This window comes from Salmo salar, chromosome ssa25 (genome assembly GCF_905237065.1).
Source record: "Salmo salar chromosome ssa25, Ssal_v3.1, whole genome shotgun sequence".
NCBI classification, from domain to species: domain Eukaryota; kingdom Metazoa; phylum Chordata; class Actinopteri; order Salmoniformes; family Salmonidae; genus Salmo; species Salmo salar.
Genome location: NC_059466.1, coordinates 28788468 through 28804285, shown reverse-complemented (window position 1 = coordinate 28804285; position 15818 = coordinate 28788468). Strand labels below are relative to the sequence as shown.

Here is a 15818-nt window from a genome sequence, read left to right as displayed (position 1 = left end):
GATTGTATCCATTCTCCACTCTGCAACCCACACAACTGTTACATTATCACACACACATAACCACACGTACACTCACACACAGAGCTCTGCTCTCCCACACTGCCTTATAATCACTGGTTATCACCTCTCTCTGGCAGGCCTCACTGAGCACCTATAGCCTATACCCATCTGACACGTAGGTAGCCTAGCTGTATGAATGAATAACTGGTAGGGGGCTAATTGTAAAGAATGAACGGTCAGTTTGATTCCCAATTCTCTCATCTCCTTCTGATGGTGTATGTGTGTGTGTGAGAGAGAGAGAGAGAGAGAGAGAGAGAGAGAGAGAGAGAGACCTCAGTGCAATCTGCACAGCTGCGCGAGGGAGAGCAAGCAGAGAGAGCGAGAAGAGAGAGAGGGGTTGCCTGGTAGCCTTAACCGGCTCAGTTCGGGGAAATAGCACAACAGATTGCGCTTTTAAACAGCCTACGCCGATATGTATTCTTCAGTTTCTGGTGCATTAAACGCGAAATCAGAAACCAACACCCACTCGGTTAACGTCAATAATAATCGGTAAGGAATATTCGCAGTGTGAGATGGACGAGTCGTCTCTGTTGGATTTGCTGGAGTGTTCAGTGTGTTTGGAAAGGCTGGACACTACAGCTAAAGTCCTGCCTTGCCAACACACCTTCTGTCGCCGCTGCTTGGAGAACATAGTCAGCTCCAGAAACGAACTGAGATGTCCCGAATGTCGCATCCTAGTCGGCTGTGAGGTGGACGACCTCCCCGCGAATATCTTGCTGGTCCGCCTGCTGGACGGGATCAAACAGCGGCCACGGAATGCAGGCAGTACCAGGCAGTCCCAGGTGGGGGGCGGAGAGTCATTGGGTTGTGCAGCCGGGATCAGCGCCTCTCCCCCAGGCAGTGGGATCAGGGACCTGCCGGTGGCCACAAGGAGCTCCCCCGTTAAGGTACTTAGCTCTGCTACTTGGTATTTGGACTGGTTGGCTGCCAACTTGCTGTACAGAATGTTCCTTGGCTAGAATTCTGAAGAACCGAGTTGCTGTATACATGTGTGGGGGGTGGTGGTGTTGCTGCATAGCTGGACAACTGAGAATCTGTTTGGGAAATCTAATTTGACACACTCATGTGTTGAAAGACTTCCTATGTGTGCTCTACCCCCAACTCCTGCAGCTAAAGACACACAGAGAGAGAGAGAGAGAGAGAGAGAGAGAGAGGGGGTATAGAGAGAGAGAAAGTAAGAGATACAGTCAGTCTCCTGTGCTATTCATGTTATTGCTAGACAGTCAAGCGAGGTATAGCTGCAAGATATGGTTTAGTTACCTCAGTGGCATGGCTGTGCTGTGTACAGGTAGTCTAGAGATGCAGCAGACGGCTGCATAGGTTTCATAACAGAGGCTGAACAATAACAGCCAGCACAATGGGCCTTTAAATATAACATACTCTAGGTTTATTAATCTAGGTTTATTCATCTAGGTTTATTAAGAGTATCCTAAGGTTGTTGGATGTTAGGGCCTATACTGTATGGATATTTTATAGGCAGATAACATATTTGTTCATGCTTTCAGCTCCATGTCATAGCATGTCAAGTCTTTGGCCAATAGGTGCTTTTTATTCTCACACTTGTCAATTCTCTGAAGGGGAGCAGGGTGACTATTGAACATAAGCCCAGGACTGAGAGAATGTGTGGTGGGCAGCAGCCAGCAGACCTGCCAGATAGAACAACTAGCAGAAGCAGTAGAATCTAAACACTCATCATGAATTGAGTACTGGAACGCTTACTCTCCCTCACTCTTTGTCTCTCAATGTATTTCTCTTTCTCTCTCTCCGACCAGTCATTGTTTGTTTTAGCTTCTTTGTGAGAGCAGGAGACTCGGAGTAGAAAACACTCACAATCTCCCCATCTCTCCCACCGTATTGATGAGAAGTTCGGCTCTTTTTACTGAATTGGATCTTTCAACTAATTTTGTTCATTTGAGTCAGTAATGCCAAGAGCACGCAGGACCTACTGTCGGCGAACAATGAACTGAAAACTCGAAATAGTAATAATTATACAAGCCTCTCGTTCACATGTCGTTCCCCATAAAGGGTTTATTGGAGCTGTCATTTAGACTGAGACTTGTAAAAGCGTGCTTTAAACGATGTGAATTTGTTTATTGCTAGGCATACAAATAAGATTATTTCTTGGTACAATTGAAAACGAGGTCTAGTTGTGGCCGCAACCGGACTAGATTGTGAACGACTCTTGGAGGAATGCATTGATTGGGGTGATTAGCACAATATCTTTCGCGAAGTGGTGCACCCCAGACGATTCGCTCTCGAGTTCGAGTGTTGAGAAGAGTATGTTTTGGCTCTACAAGGCTGTGTCCATCAAAACATTCAATAATCAATTCATTGCATTCATTCTTGCACCATGCAATCAATTATCAGTTCTACACATGTTTTTTTATTCTATATACTGCCTGCATCGTGATCTACTTTGTCTGTGCGCATAATTATATGACAGAGGGTTGTTGACCGGAGCACGTCTCTGGAGTCACCAGAGGAGCGCGTTTTAATCCTGCTGTAGAATTCATTGCGGCCAGCAGGTCAATCAAAAATAACGAATCGTTTGCGAACATCACATCTATTCACTACCCAAACTCCACAGGACGTAGATATGGTGTGTACGTGCGTATGTACAATGAGTATACAACACATAAAGGACACCTGCTCTTTCCATGATATAAACCGTATTCGGACGGGATACGTTTTATTGGGGGAGCTCAGGTAATATGATTTTGTGCACAAGCATAAATCACCACATCCGTAATTTTAGTCCTGTCCATATCTGCCATGTCAGTAATTTTTACTTGGCAGGAAGGATTTATTCCAGCCCTAAAAACCTACTGTTTTTTGTCAATCTCCCCACTCCTCTAACAATACTTATCCTGTGCGAGTCGTCATCCCAGTATTTTAAGGGATATTACAGAGTTTAACAGGTGCTGCACCCAGTTTGGGTAAGAATATGGGAACAAATTGATTGTTAAAACAAAGTGTTGCACGTAGCCAACATATGAATCTGTTTTGTCACATATTAACTTTCCTAGTACCATGTTTGTCTTTGAAAATATGAAGTGGACGATATTGTCCCAGTGAACTGATAAATGACCAAATACGTCAGTTAATTAAAGGTCTGCATAGGTTACAGTTCATGCTTCTTATTTGTTATTATTTGGACTTTCTCTGAACTGAAGACCATTAGGCCAGTATTAGACTATCCCTATACATTTGAAATATCTTCACGCCTAGAGGAGCCTCCAGGCTGCCGTCATACCGGTCAAACTACAGGGGCAGCTTGGTAAAACTAATCCCTTCCCGAATCATCGACTGTAAAACGGACATGCTGGGGTAATAATTACATAATGGACATTCTATAGTAATACCAGTCCAGTGGAATAGAGCTATAGACTGACCAGGTGAATTCAGGTGAAAGCTATGATCCTTTATTGATGTCACTTTTTGAATCCACTTCAGTCAGTGTAGAGGAGGAGACTGGTTAAATAATGATTTTTAAGCCTTGGGACAATTGAGACATGGTATGACATGTATGTGTGCCATTCAGAGGGTGAATGGGCAAGACAAAATATGTAAGTACCTTTGAACGGGGTATGGTAGTAAGTGCAGGTGCACCGGTTTGTGTCAAGAACTGCAAAGCTGCTGGGTTTTTCACGCTCAACAGTTTCTCGAGTGTATCAAGAATGGTCCACCACCCAAATGACATCCAGCCAACTTGACACAACTGTGGGAAGCATTGGAGTCAACATGGACCAGCATCCTTGTGGAATGCTTTTGACACCTTGTAGAGTCCATGCCCGATGAATTGAAGCTGTTCTGAGGGCAAAAATGGGGGTGGGGGGGTGTTCCTAATTTTTGGTATACTCAGTGCATGTTTGTACGTATGTTTTTGAGGTCAGCCTTTTCCCCGCTGAGTTTCAGAGGTGCTTAATGGTGACATCACCACCCACAGACCAAGGCTTTGAAGTGTGTTCACCTGTATTTACAGGTAGTCCTGAGCCTTGATCTCTGCTACCATTAGTAACACACCCTGGTGATGACAGGGCAGCGCAGACCACCACCTTACATTACTACTAGACTAATAGCAGCAAAGGGGGTTGCAGTGTGTGTTTTGTATCTGAGTTCAGGCAGACAGACTGACATTAAAGTTTCATAGAAGCTTTTGCTTCTGACAAGAGAGGAGAACACAGCTGCTGCTACTGACACCATCACACACACCCAAACACACACACACACACACACACACACACACACACACACACACACACACACACACACACACACACACACACACACACACACACACACACACACACACACACACACACACACACACACACACACACAGCTATGTATTACTATACTTGTGAGGAGTTTTTGGGGATCAACAATTGATTCACATTCAACATCCTATTTTCCTTAACCCCTAACCCTAACCTTAACCCCTAACCCTAATTCTAACCCGTAACCTAATCCCTATGCCTAAAATAGCCTATTTATAAGTGTGGACCGGCAAAATATCCTCACTTTTTTACATTTTAGTTGGTTTACTATTCTTGTTAGGACTTGGTACTCACAAGTATAGTAAAACATGTCACACACACACACACACACATGCGTACGCACACATGCACACATGCACACACACACACACATTCTCTTTTTCTCTCTTTCTTTCTTTACAGATATCCCCATGTGTTGGTAATGTGCTGCAATCCTTTAGCTCTGTGAGGAATGCTTTCGAGAGTCATTTTCATGAGTGTGTGTGTGACAGAGAGGGAGGGAGAAAGATAGCAAGAGAGATGGGTTAGTTTAAGATGTCCCCTACAGACTAGACAGCCAGTCATAGCTGTGATGTATTCCTCTGAACACTTACACCCTCATCATTTATTAATTAAGGAGCAAGAATATCATTTAATGTGTGTGTGTGTGTGTGTGTGTGTGTGTGTGTGTGTGTGTGTGTGTGTGTGTGTGTGTGTGTGTGTGTGTGTGTGTGTGTGTGTGTGTGTGTGTGTGTGTGTGTGTGTGTGTGTGTGTGTGTGTGTGTGTGTGTGTGGCTCCTGCTGCTCCAGTTCGAAGCAGGGGATAAAGGGCAGAGAGGATTCAGAGGGGACCTTTCGTCTTTGCTGACACACACAAACACACACACTTATATATACAGTACACACACAGCCCAGCCCACAGGGAGAGTCTCTGATATGGAGAGCACATTGAAGGCAGCCAGACACATGCAGTATTAATGCAGTATTAATGTGGTATTAATGAAGTTTTAGTAAAGGTGATGTGTAATGTGTATGTAATGAGTGCCAGGTTGTTGATTTTGGTGATGACTGATCTGCATGGTAATGAACTGCCTTACTGGACTGTTACTGCCTCTCAACCTTTTTTTATTCACCATGACAGGAAAATTAACATATTACAAGGTAACTATTTACAAATGATTTACAAGTATGGCGAGCTGCTGACTTACTTTTGTGATTGTGAAAAAATGAAAGCAGTGCTGTCACAAGGTTGCTGTCACTCGGGTTACCATGACAACGATCACAACAACAGGGTCAAAGTTGAATGTCTCTTGCTCTTTCCCGCCAAAAGCAATGGCGATATAAAAGGTGAATCCTGACAAGAATGTGGTAAACAATAATTTTTTCAGGCAACATACCGCATATCCTATGTATTTGGTATTTTCGTTTTTTATTAGTATCCCCATTAACAGTTGCAAAAGCAGCAGCTACTCTTCCTGGGGTCCACATGAAACATGACATAATACAGAACATTAATAGACAAGACCAGCTCAAGGACAGAACTACATACATTTAAAACATCACACATAGCCTAAATATCAGTGCATACACACAAAATATCTAGGTCAAATAGGAGAAAGGTGTTGTTGTGCCGTGAAGTGTTGCTTTATTATAATTTTTTTAAACCAGGTTTGCTGTTCTCTTGAGCAATCTGAGATGGAAAGTAGTTCCATGCAATCAAAGGCTGTATATAATACTGTACGTTTTCTTAAATTTGTTCTGGATTTGGGGACTGTGAAAAGACCCCTGGTAGCATGTCTGGTGGGGTAAGTGTGTGTGTGTCAGAGCTATGTGTAAGTTGACAACGCAAACAATTTGCCATTTTTAACACATTCATGTTTCTTATAAAAACAGGAAGTGATGCAGTCTGTCTCTCCTCTACTTTTAACCAAGAGAGACAGTCATGAATAGTATTGATATTAGCCTTCTGATTACAGTGAAGAGCAAGATGTGCCGCTCTGTTCTGGGCCAGCTGCAGTTTTTCTAGGTCCTTCTTTGCAGCACCTGACCATATGACTGTGCAATAATCAAGATAAGATAAGACTAGAGCCTGCAGGACTTGCTTTGTGGAGTGTGGTGTCAAAAAAAGCAGAGCATCTCTTTATCACGGACAGACCTCTCCCAATCTTAACAACCATTGAATCAATATGTTTTGACCATGACAGTTTACAATCCAAGGTAACACCAAGTAATTTAGTCTCCTCAACTTGCTTATTCATTATCAGATTCAGCTGAGGTCTAGAGCGTAGGGAATGATTTGTACCAAATACAATGCTCTTAGTTTTAGAGATGTTCAGGACTAGCCTGAGATTTCTGGCCACCCATTCTAAAACTGACTGCAACTCTTTGTTTAGGGTTGCACTAATTTCACTAGCTGTGGTTTCTGACTTGTATAGGGTGTAATCATCAGCATACATAGACACACATGCTTTGTTTAATGCCAGTGGCAGGTTATTAAAAAGTCAAGAGAGCTTCCCTGCAGTACACCACACTTGTTTTATATTAGAGAAGCTTCCATTAAAGAAAACCCTCTGTGTTCTATTAGATAGATAGCTCCAAAGGTTTAAAAGCCATAACACATTCGTTTTTTCGTCAGCAGATCATGGTTAGGGCTGTTGTGGTGACCGTATTACCGCCACACCGGCGGTCACGAGTCATGAAGGCAGTCAAATTCCACGTGACCGTTTAGTCACGGTAATTAGGCTTCTCCAAGCTCTGATGCTGCTGATGGTCATTAGTAGCCTACCAAACTTGACAACTGCCTGGTACTCAGCACTCTATTGTCCCTCTAATCACTCTGACATCAATGCAAATGTTTTCAAAAATCTAATCAAACACTTCATGACAGCCCATGAGCTCATGTTGCTCAACATTTCAATAGGCTATGCAATTGCATGAGATTACAGAGTTTTGATGGCCTCTATTAAAAAGAGGAGGATCCCATCAGCTTTCTATAGGCTAGGACTACTATATTTATTTCTCAACTTTCCTAATATTAAGCACATTGTTTATATTTACAACAGGAGTATAGCCAACCTGGCTGCTATGAAAATAAACCACGGGGGAAAGCGTCCTCCATTCACTATTTAAGTACATAGATATCATGTATTTTATCCCGCTGCCCCTGTTTCGATATGTAAAGACAAGATTAAATCAAGAATATTCTGATGTGTGACAATATTAGCCTACCACTTGTGAATTATATATTATCACTTGTGAATGATGCCCAGCATAAGAAACAATGCCTTTTTATTGCTACTTTTTTCGAATCATAGTCACACAGCTCATGTACCCTAGCCTATAGGCCTATATGTTATAATAAGGTTTGTATCACAACTAAAGTGGCCAAATAACTTCAAAAAATTAAGCGGTGTAGCGCCTAACTGGCATACATAAGCAGCGTGTGAGTTTCAAGTTTGGGGAAGATAATTTTCTCCATAAAAATGCACCTTTTTAATAAAAGCATTACATGCATAACTGCATTTGCGGTCACTTTTGAGAATGGTGTTTTCCGGTAATGGAACATTCGCGCTTATAGGCTACTACCATGTGCGCATTGCTGCACTTATAATGTGAAGAAATAGACTAATAGTTTATCAACATTTTAAACTAAACGGTCTGATCTGTTGCGTCAGCCACATTGCGAAAGAAAATGTTTTTTGATGCTTGTGGTTATATTAATTTGGGATCTATCGCATCCCACAACTGTCCCAGACCATGTTTAGAATATTTATTTCTCACACAGAATAGAATAGGTAAACCTTTGTACTATGGGGATAGTAGATTGACATAGGCTAGTGTTTTGCTGTTTGTTAGGCCTACTCATCTTGTTGGCTGACAAAAAGTAAATGTGGACAATTCTTCCAATATCTTCAATATGCACCTCGGAATTGGATAAGGACACGTGCAGTAGCGTCCCCGATGTGTCTGTCTTCACTTGTAGCCCGTGAGAAAGACCCAATCACATGATGGAGCGCGCAGCACTCAGGGAGAAGGGCACAACGGCCACTGGCCACAAAAGGCATGGATTTTTTTAGGGTGCATTATGGCCACACAAAGGGGATACTGCCATGAAATTCTAGGCATTATCAAGTGCTTGTCAAATTGTGAATGAGTGACTGATGTAGTGTGTACAAGCCTGCACAATAAACAAAGCAGAGCTCCTGCCTTTCAAGCAACTTTTTTCAAATCATCTTTAGTCTCATCATGCAACCTTACAATGTATGAAAAATCTAAACATATAGCCCAACGTTTGTAGAACAACTAAAGTTACATTAAAAACTCTAAGCATATAGGAATATTTCTGAGTTAACCGCTCAAAACAGAATAGCCGCATGTGCGCACTCCCTCAAATCGTTTGGAGATATCCGTTCTATTTTATTCAGCTTTGTTCAATTGTATTCTTCATACTATGAAATAATGCCATGGAATTCTAAGCAAATCTTGTCTGCTAAATGTAGCCGACAACAATTTGTCAAAGCCAGATCAGGACCTAACATAAGGACAACTCAGAGTATGCTATTCTGTTCTCCTGAAATAGACTACATTTTCTTCATATCATGCTTCTTTAGACCTGTCTAAAATAAATAATAGATTTATTGTGAAGGTGTAAGGTATATTACATGGATTTATTATACTTTTTAAAATGTAGATGCTCCAAAGGTCTGCATCAGTGGCTTGTAGGCTATGTGTGGAAGCCAGAGATGCTAAATGTGTTTATGTTAATTACGGTCAATTACCATGTGACCAACAGTTATTTGCTTGACAATCACTGGCTGATTACATTTCGTGACTGCCCCTGCCGTAATTATGGTTAATAATATCAAAGGCTACACTGAAATCTAACATAACAGCTCCCACAATCTTCTTATTATCCATTTATTACTACCAATCATCAGTCATTTGTGTCAGTGCAGTATATATTGAGTGCCCTTCTCTATAAGCATGCTGAAAGTCTGTTGTTAATTTGTTTACAGAGAAATAGCACTGTATCTGGTCAAACACAGTTCTTTCCAAAATGTTGCTAGGAGTCGGCAGCAAGTTGATTGGCCGGCTGTTAGAACCTGGAAAGGGTACGTTACCATTCTTGGGTTGCAGAATGACTTTGGCTTCTCTCCAGGTCAGAGACAAACATTATTTTCCAAACACAGATAAAAAAAGACGTCAAATAGGAGTGTTAATATAGTCCGCTACCATCCTCAGTAGCTTTCCATCTACGTTGTCAATACCAGGCGGTTTCTCATTATTGATGGACAACAATCATTTTCCCACCTCAACCACACTAACTTTACAGAATTCAAAATTACAATGCTTTTCTTTCATTATTAGGTATTTTATGCATGAATATGATGTCTCACAGTTTGTTGTTGGCGTTTCATGCCTAAGTTTGCCTACTTTGCCATTGAAATTGTCATTAAAGTAACTGGCAACATCAAAAGGTTTTGTGATAAATGAGCCATCTGATTCAATGAAAGAGGGAGTTGAATTAGTCTTTCTGCCTATAATTTAATTGAAAGTATTCCAAAGCTTTTCCGTCATACTTATGTCATTTATCTTGTTTTCATAATACAGTTTCTTCTTTTTGTTCAGTTAAGTCACATCATTTCTCACCTTACAGTAAGTTTGCTAGTCAGATGTGCAGCCAGACGTATTCACCACTCCGTTTGCCTCGTCCCTCTCAACCATACAGCTTTTCAATTCCTCATCGATCCCCGGGGCCTTAACAGTTCTAACAGTCAGTTTCTTAACATGCGCATGCTTATCAATAACTGGAAGAAACAATTTCATAAATGGACCAAGTGCAGTGTCTGGATGCTCCTCATCATAGGAATCAGTACAAAAATGTTGTATGATCTCTTATACACTATTTTAAGCCCAGGCTTTGGAACTTTGTATTTTGTAGATATGGCCACTATATTATGGTCAATACATCCAGTGGGTACGGATACAGCTTCATTGCAACGTTCTGCAGCATTGGTAAAAATGATACACGTGGATGATTTAGTACCTGTGCTGTTTGTAAATACCCTGGTAGGTTGATTAATAACCTGAACCAGATTACAGGCACTGGTTACAGTGAGTAGCTTCCTCTTGAGCAGACAGCTATCTGTTAACATCACACACATTGTCAAGAATTGCACACATATTATCCAGATAATGAATGTTAGCACTTGAGGCAGGTGAACATGCAACCACAACACTTCAACAGCATTACATAGGAGATCCCCTCCCAGCTATACAGGAATATGGCTCTGAACATATACAACAACGCCTCCTCCATAGGCATTACTGTCTCTTCTGTGGATCTTATATCCCTGTATTGTTACTGCTGTATCATCAAAGGAATTATCTTAGTGAGTCTCAGAGATGGCCAATATATGAATGTTATCTGATTTTAGCAGCTTTATTTCTAAGGATACATATATTAATAGGGGCAATTTTAAGCCCTTTTTAAGCCCTTTCCTGGGTAGCTGATCAGAGATGGACATAATATGAAGGAAAGAAACACACAAAGCATGACAAGAACATTGTTCGGCTAATAGAGTCAGTCAATCAGGCACTTGTGAGTGTCAGTTGGTGTGTGTGTGTGTGTGTGTGTGTGTGTGTGTGTGTGTGTGTGTGTGTGTGTGTGTGTGTGTGTGTGTGTGTGTGTGTGTGTGTGATGTGGGGCTGAAGCTACCGACCCGGAAGCTAGGCTCTCACTCTTCCCAGTCTTTTGGGAGGGAGAGTGGACAATGAGCCTGTCGTAGCGGATGTACCCAATGTCCCCACGCTCTCTGACAGATTTCATGGCTGGGATCAGTTCTTTCCTCCTCGGGCACACAGCTTGCATGTGTAGGCCTCTCTAAGGAAGATGTTGGTTCCTCGCAAGTTCTTGGCTCTCTCCAGAACAGCCATTCTGTCCTTAAACCTCAGGAACTTGACCACTATAGGCCTGGGTCTGTCTCCTGGGCTGGTTACAGGTTTTTCAGACTCGTGGGCGCGCTCCACCTCAATCTTCAAATGATCCACCTGCAGCTTTTCACTGATACTTTTTCTTACTTTCTTCTCAGAATCAGCCCAGTTCTCATGTGAAGACTCTTGTATGCAGTCCTCAACGATGTTATTCCTCCTTGATTGTCCCTCTAAATAGTCTGTTTTCCCATTGTTAATAATGAGAGGACTTACAGTTTGTAGTCATATTGCTGCAGGTCTCTTTCAGGACATCCACCTCTCTGTGGGAGTACTGCAGACTATTCTTAAGGTCCTGGACCTCTCTGGTCAGATCATCCATTCTTTTGTTAGTCGAGTCCATCAGTATTTGGACAAAGCTCTTTAAGCTACAGTATTTTCCTGTTGTTATAACAACTGCTTGTAGAACCCTTTTTGTCTGTTTAAAAGATCCTTTACCTGTGATAGAGAAACACTGTCCTCTCCATGACTCCCACCTTTGGCTTTGGGTGCCATGGTAGCAACGTAGGCTAACGCTGGTAGTCCCACGCAGTCCCAGACAGGGCAGGTCTCAGGACAGATTTAAACAGAAACAAACAGCAGGGATTTAGACAGCCACAAGCAGGACACAATCCGCAGTCCCAGCCACAAGGGCTAACCGTGTCGTGGGCTGTGTTCAAGCTGTCAAGGAAATCTTGCTAGCTTGATAGCTAGTTAGCAGCTAGGCTAGCTGTTACGCCAAGCAGCTCTTCAAACTTTTGGTTGTCAGGATCCTTTGACAGATATAGCGGTCCCAGCAACTGATACTAACCACGTCGCAGAATCCAAATTCAAAAGGTAGCTAGTAACCAACCTTTTTCAACAGAGCACTTTTTCAGACTTTGAAAACTTTGAAAACAACAAACCGAACTCTCCCTCGTTCCGCGTTCAGCACACGTCACCTCTGGATGCACACCTCAAAGTAATCACTTTGTATGTGGATTAGGTAATAGTATACACAGTGTTCCCAATTTTATTGCTGCCTGGTCTGATATAATACACACTGTGCTGTCAGTGAGCTGATCAATATGGGATTGTTGTACTTGTAGTTGTGTGAAGAAAGAGTGTTGTAGTGTGAGAGAGCTGGAGAGAGAAAGAGAGAGAAGGAGATAAAGAGAGAAAGAAATGGGACAGAGAGGGAGATTGAAAGAGAGAAGTAGCGTGTAGCTGGAGGTGGAGATCCAGATGTGCGTATAGGCCTAGATGAGGGTGTTGTGGGCTAAACACATTTTGAGCTTGGCTGTATTTCCCATGGGGTTAAAGGTTAACTCCTACCCCCCCCATGACACGCACACACACAAGGTTAAAAGGTTAACCCCCCCGCCATTGTTAGTATGGAGATGAGGGTGAGAAGTCAGTCAGGTCTGGCAGCTGGCCTAGTGTAATTCATACACGGAGGAAAGGATAATAAGAAATGATCAGTCACCAATCTGACTGACTAGATCATCTCTCTGTGCAACTCAACAATGTATCAGCCCACTGAGCCAAAGCCTGATGTCTTATCACAGGATCTAACGTCAAACCCCAGACATGGTCACTCATCCTCCAGGTCGAAACTACTATAAACATTAGGTATTAATGTTCTCCTGTGCAACACTTCTCTGAAGAATTATATAATGGAAATGTGTTGCCTTTCTGTCTGTCTGTCTGTCTGTCTGTCTGTCTGTCTGTCTGTCTGTCTGTCTGTCTGTCTGTCTGTCTGTCTGTCTGTCTGTCTGTCTGTCTGTCTGTCTGTCTGTCTGTCTGTCTGTCTGTCTGTCTGTCTGTCTGTCTGTCTGTCTGTCTGTGTTCGCATGTGTGAAAGCAGTGTGTCACGTCCTGTTGCGACCAGGGTCTGCTTTCTCTTTGTTTAGTCTACAGGAGGAGAGTGAAAGAGACAGAGAGACATAGTCAACAGGAGATAGCGGGATGGAGAGAAGGAGAGAGAGGAAGAGAGAGAGAGAGGTGTGAGCTGTAGGTCTTGTCAAACAAAGAGACATTGCTGGACGAAATGTGGACATGATGTCATTGATCAGTCTGATTAGCTCAATTTAGCCGCTACACACACACACACACACACACACACACACACACACACACACACACACACACACACACACACACACACACACACACACACACACACACACACACACACACACACACACACACACACACCTCAGCTCCGATCTCTGTATTGACCAGGTTGCAGCAGAGCAGTTCCACAGTCCTGACAGATCATTTAAAACCCATTCTCTGTATGCTGTCTGCCAGTGCCTGGAATTGGCTATCTCCTCTGTGATGCAGTGTGTGTGTAATTGGCTATATCTCTGTGGGTGTAAAGGGAAATGGAGAGTCCATCATCTTTAGAGCCTCTCTCTCCCTCCATCCATCCCTCTCTCTCTTTCCCTCCATCCCTCTCTCTGCCTGGCTGAGTGATGCTGATGATTATTCTGCTGCAAATTAAACCTCTGTTTCATCAGGAGGCCTGGTGATCTCTGGCTCTCTCTCACCCTCTCTCCCTCTCTCCATCTCTCCATCACTCTCCCTCTCATTGTGGGGTGAAGTGATGTTTATCCTCACGGCAGATGCGTTAACACTTCATTCTGAGGTTAATTTATTCTGATCAGTTTGACAGAGAGACTATTGGCAACATACCAAATCCATTCCTCCTACCCTATCCTCACATCCTTACTGACTGGTCACATACCAAACCCATCTCTCCTACCCTATCCTCACATCCTTACTGACTGGTCACATACCAAACCCATCTCTCCTACCCTATCCTCACATCCTTACTGACTGGTCACATACCAAACCCATCTCTCCTACCTTATCCTCACATCCTTACTGACTGGTCACATACCAAACCCATCTCTCCTACCCTATCCTCACATCCTTACTGACTGGTCACATACCAAACCCATCTCTCCTACCCTATCCTCACATCCTTACTGACTGGTCACATACCAAACCCATCTCTCCTACCCTATCCTCACATCCTTACTGACTGGTCACATACCAAACCCATCTCTCCTACCCTATCCTCACATCCTTACTGACTGGTCACATACCAAACCCATCTCTCCTACCCTATCCTCACATCCTTACTGACTGGTCACATACCAAACCCATCTCTCCTACCCTATCCTCACATCCTTACTGACTGGTCACATACCAAACCCATCTCTCCTACCCTATCCTCACATCCTTACTGACTGGTCACATACCAAACCCATCTCTTCTACCCTATCCTCACATCCTTACTGACTGGTCACATACCAAACCCATCTCTCCTACCCTATCCTCACATCCCTACTGACTGGTCACATACCAAACCCATCTCTCCTACCCTATCCTCACATCCTTACTGACTGGTCACATACCAAACCCATCTCTCCTACCCTATCCTCACATCCTTACTGACTGGTCACATACCAAACCCATCCCTCCTACCCTATCCTCACATCCTTACTGACTGGTCACATACCAAACCAGCCTCTCCTACCCTATCCTCACATCCTTACTGACTGGTCACATACCAAACCAGCCTTTCCTACCCTATCCTCAACCCCTTACTGACTGGTCACATACCAAACCAGCCTCTCCTACCCTATCCTCAACCCCTTACTGACTGGTCAGATACCAAACCAGCCTTTCCTACCCTATCCTCAACCCCTTACTGACTGGTCACATACCAAAACCATCTCTCCTACCCTATCCCCAACCCCTTACTGACTGGTCACATACCAAACCCATCTCTCTTACCCTATCCTCACATCCTTACTGACTGGTCACATACCAAACCCATCTCTCCTACCCTATCCTCACATCCTTACTGACTGGTCACATACCAAACCAGCCTCTCCTACCCTATCCTCAACCCCTTACTGACTGGTCACGTACCAAACCAGCCTCTCCTGCCCTATCCTCAACCCCTTACTGACTGGTCACATACCAAACCAGCCTCTCCTACCCTATCCTCAACCCCTTACTGACTGGTCACATACCAAACCAGCCTCTCCTACCCCGATTTACGTGCACAATACTATGTTAGCCCACTAGGCATTTAATCAGGAAGCTTACACAAGTCTTCAGGTCTCAAACAAGGTTACCCATTACATGAGAGTGGTTTACTGAACCATCTGTGCTACACAGAGCTGCTATAATAGAGAGCTACTGTAGAAGGCAGAGGGAAACTGGGACAAGCGAACCCCCGCAGCGACACTTGTCTCCAAAATACACTTTTCTCTTCTACCTCATTTACACCAATTCTCAAATTCACCGCTCTCCGACCATTTCTCTCTCAACCTCTCTCCTGCTCTCTCTTTCTCCCTGTCTCCCGTTCTCCCTTTCTCCCTCTCTTCCTCTTTCTCTATCTCTCTCTGCTTCTCTCTTTGTCTCTTTCTCAGCCTCATGCTGGTATGAGTGGCATGATAATGCCTATCTGCTGAATACAGCTGACGGCGCTCTCTCTCTCTCTCTCTCTCTGTCTCTCCCTCTCTCTCTGTCTCT

The 15818-nt window shown here is 43.4% G+C and overlaps 1 protein-coding gene across 1 annotated transcript in view; it reads left to right on the top strand.

Moving 5' to 3' along the window:
* The first annotated feature begins 313 nt into the window (after positions 1–313).
* LOC106586407 (E3 ubiquitin-protein ligase SH3RF3) overlaps positions 314–15818 on the top strand; it is a 75771-nt gene continuing 60266 nt past the window's right edge. The window contains exon 1 of the mRNA XM_045707732.1: positions 314–947. Within this exon, the coding sequence (XP_045563688.1) occupies positions 573–947 (375 nt within the window). The 5' untranslated portion in view covers positions 314–572. The remainder of the gene's footprint in view (positions 948–15818) is intronic.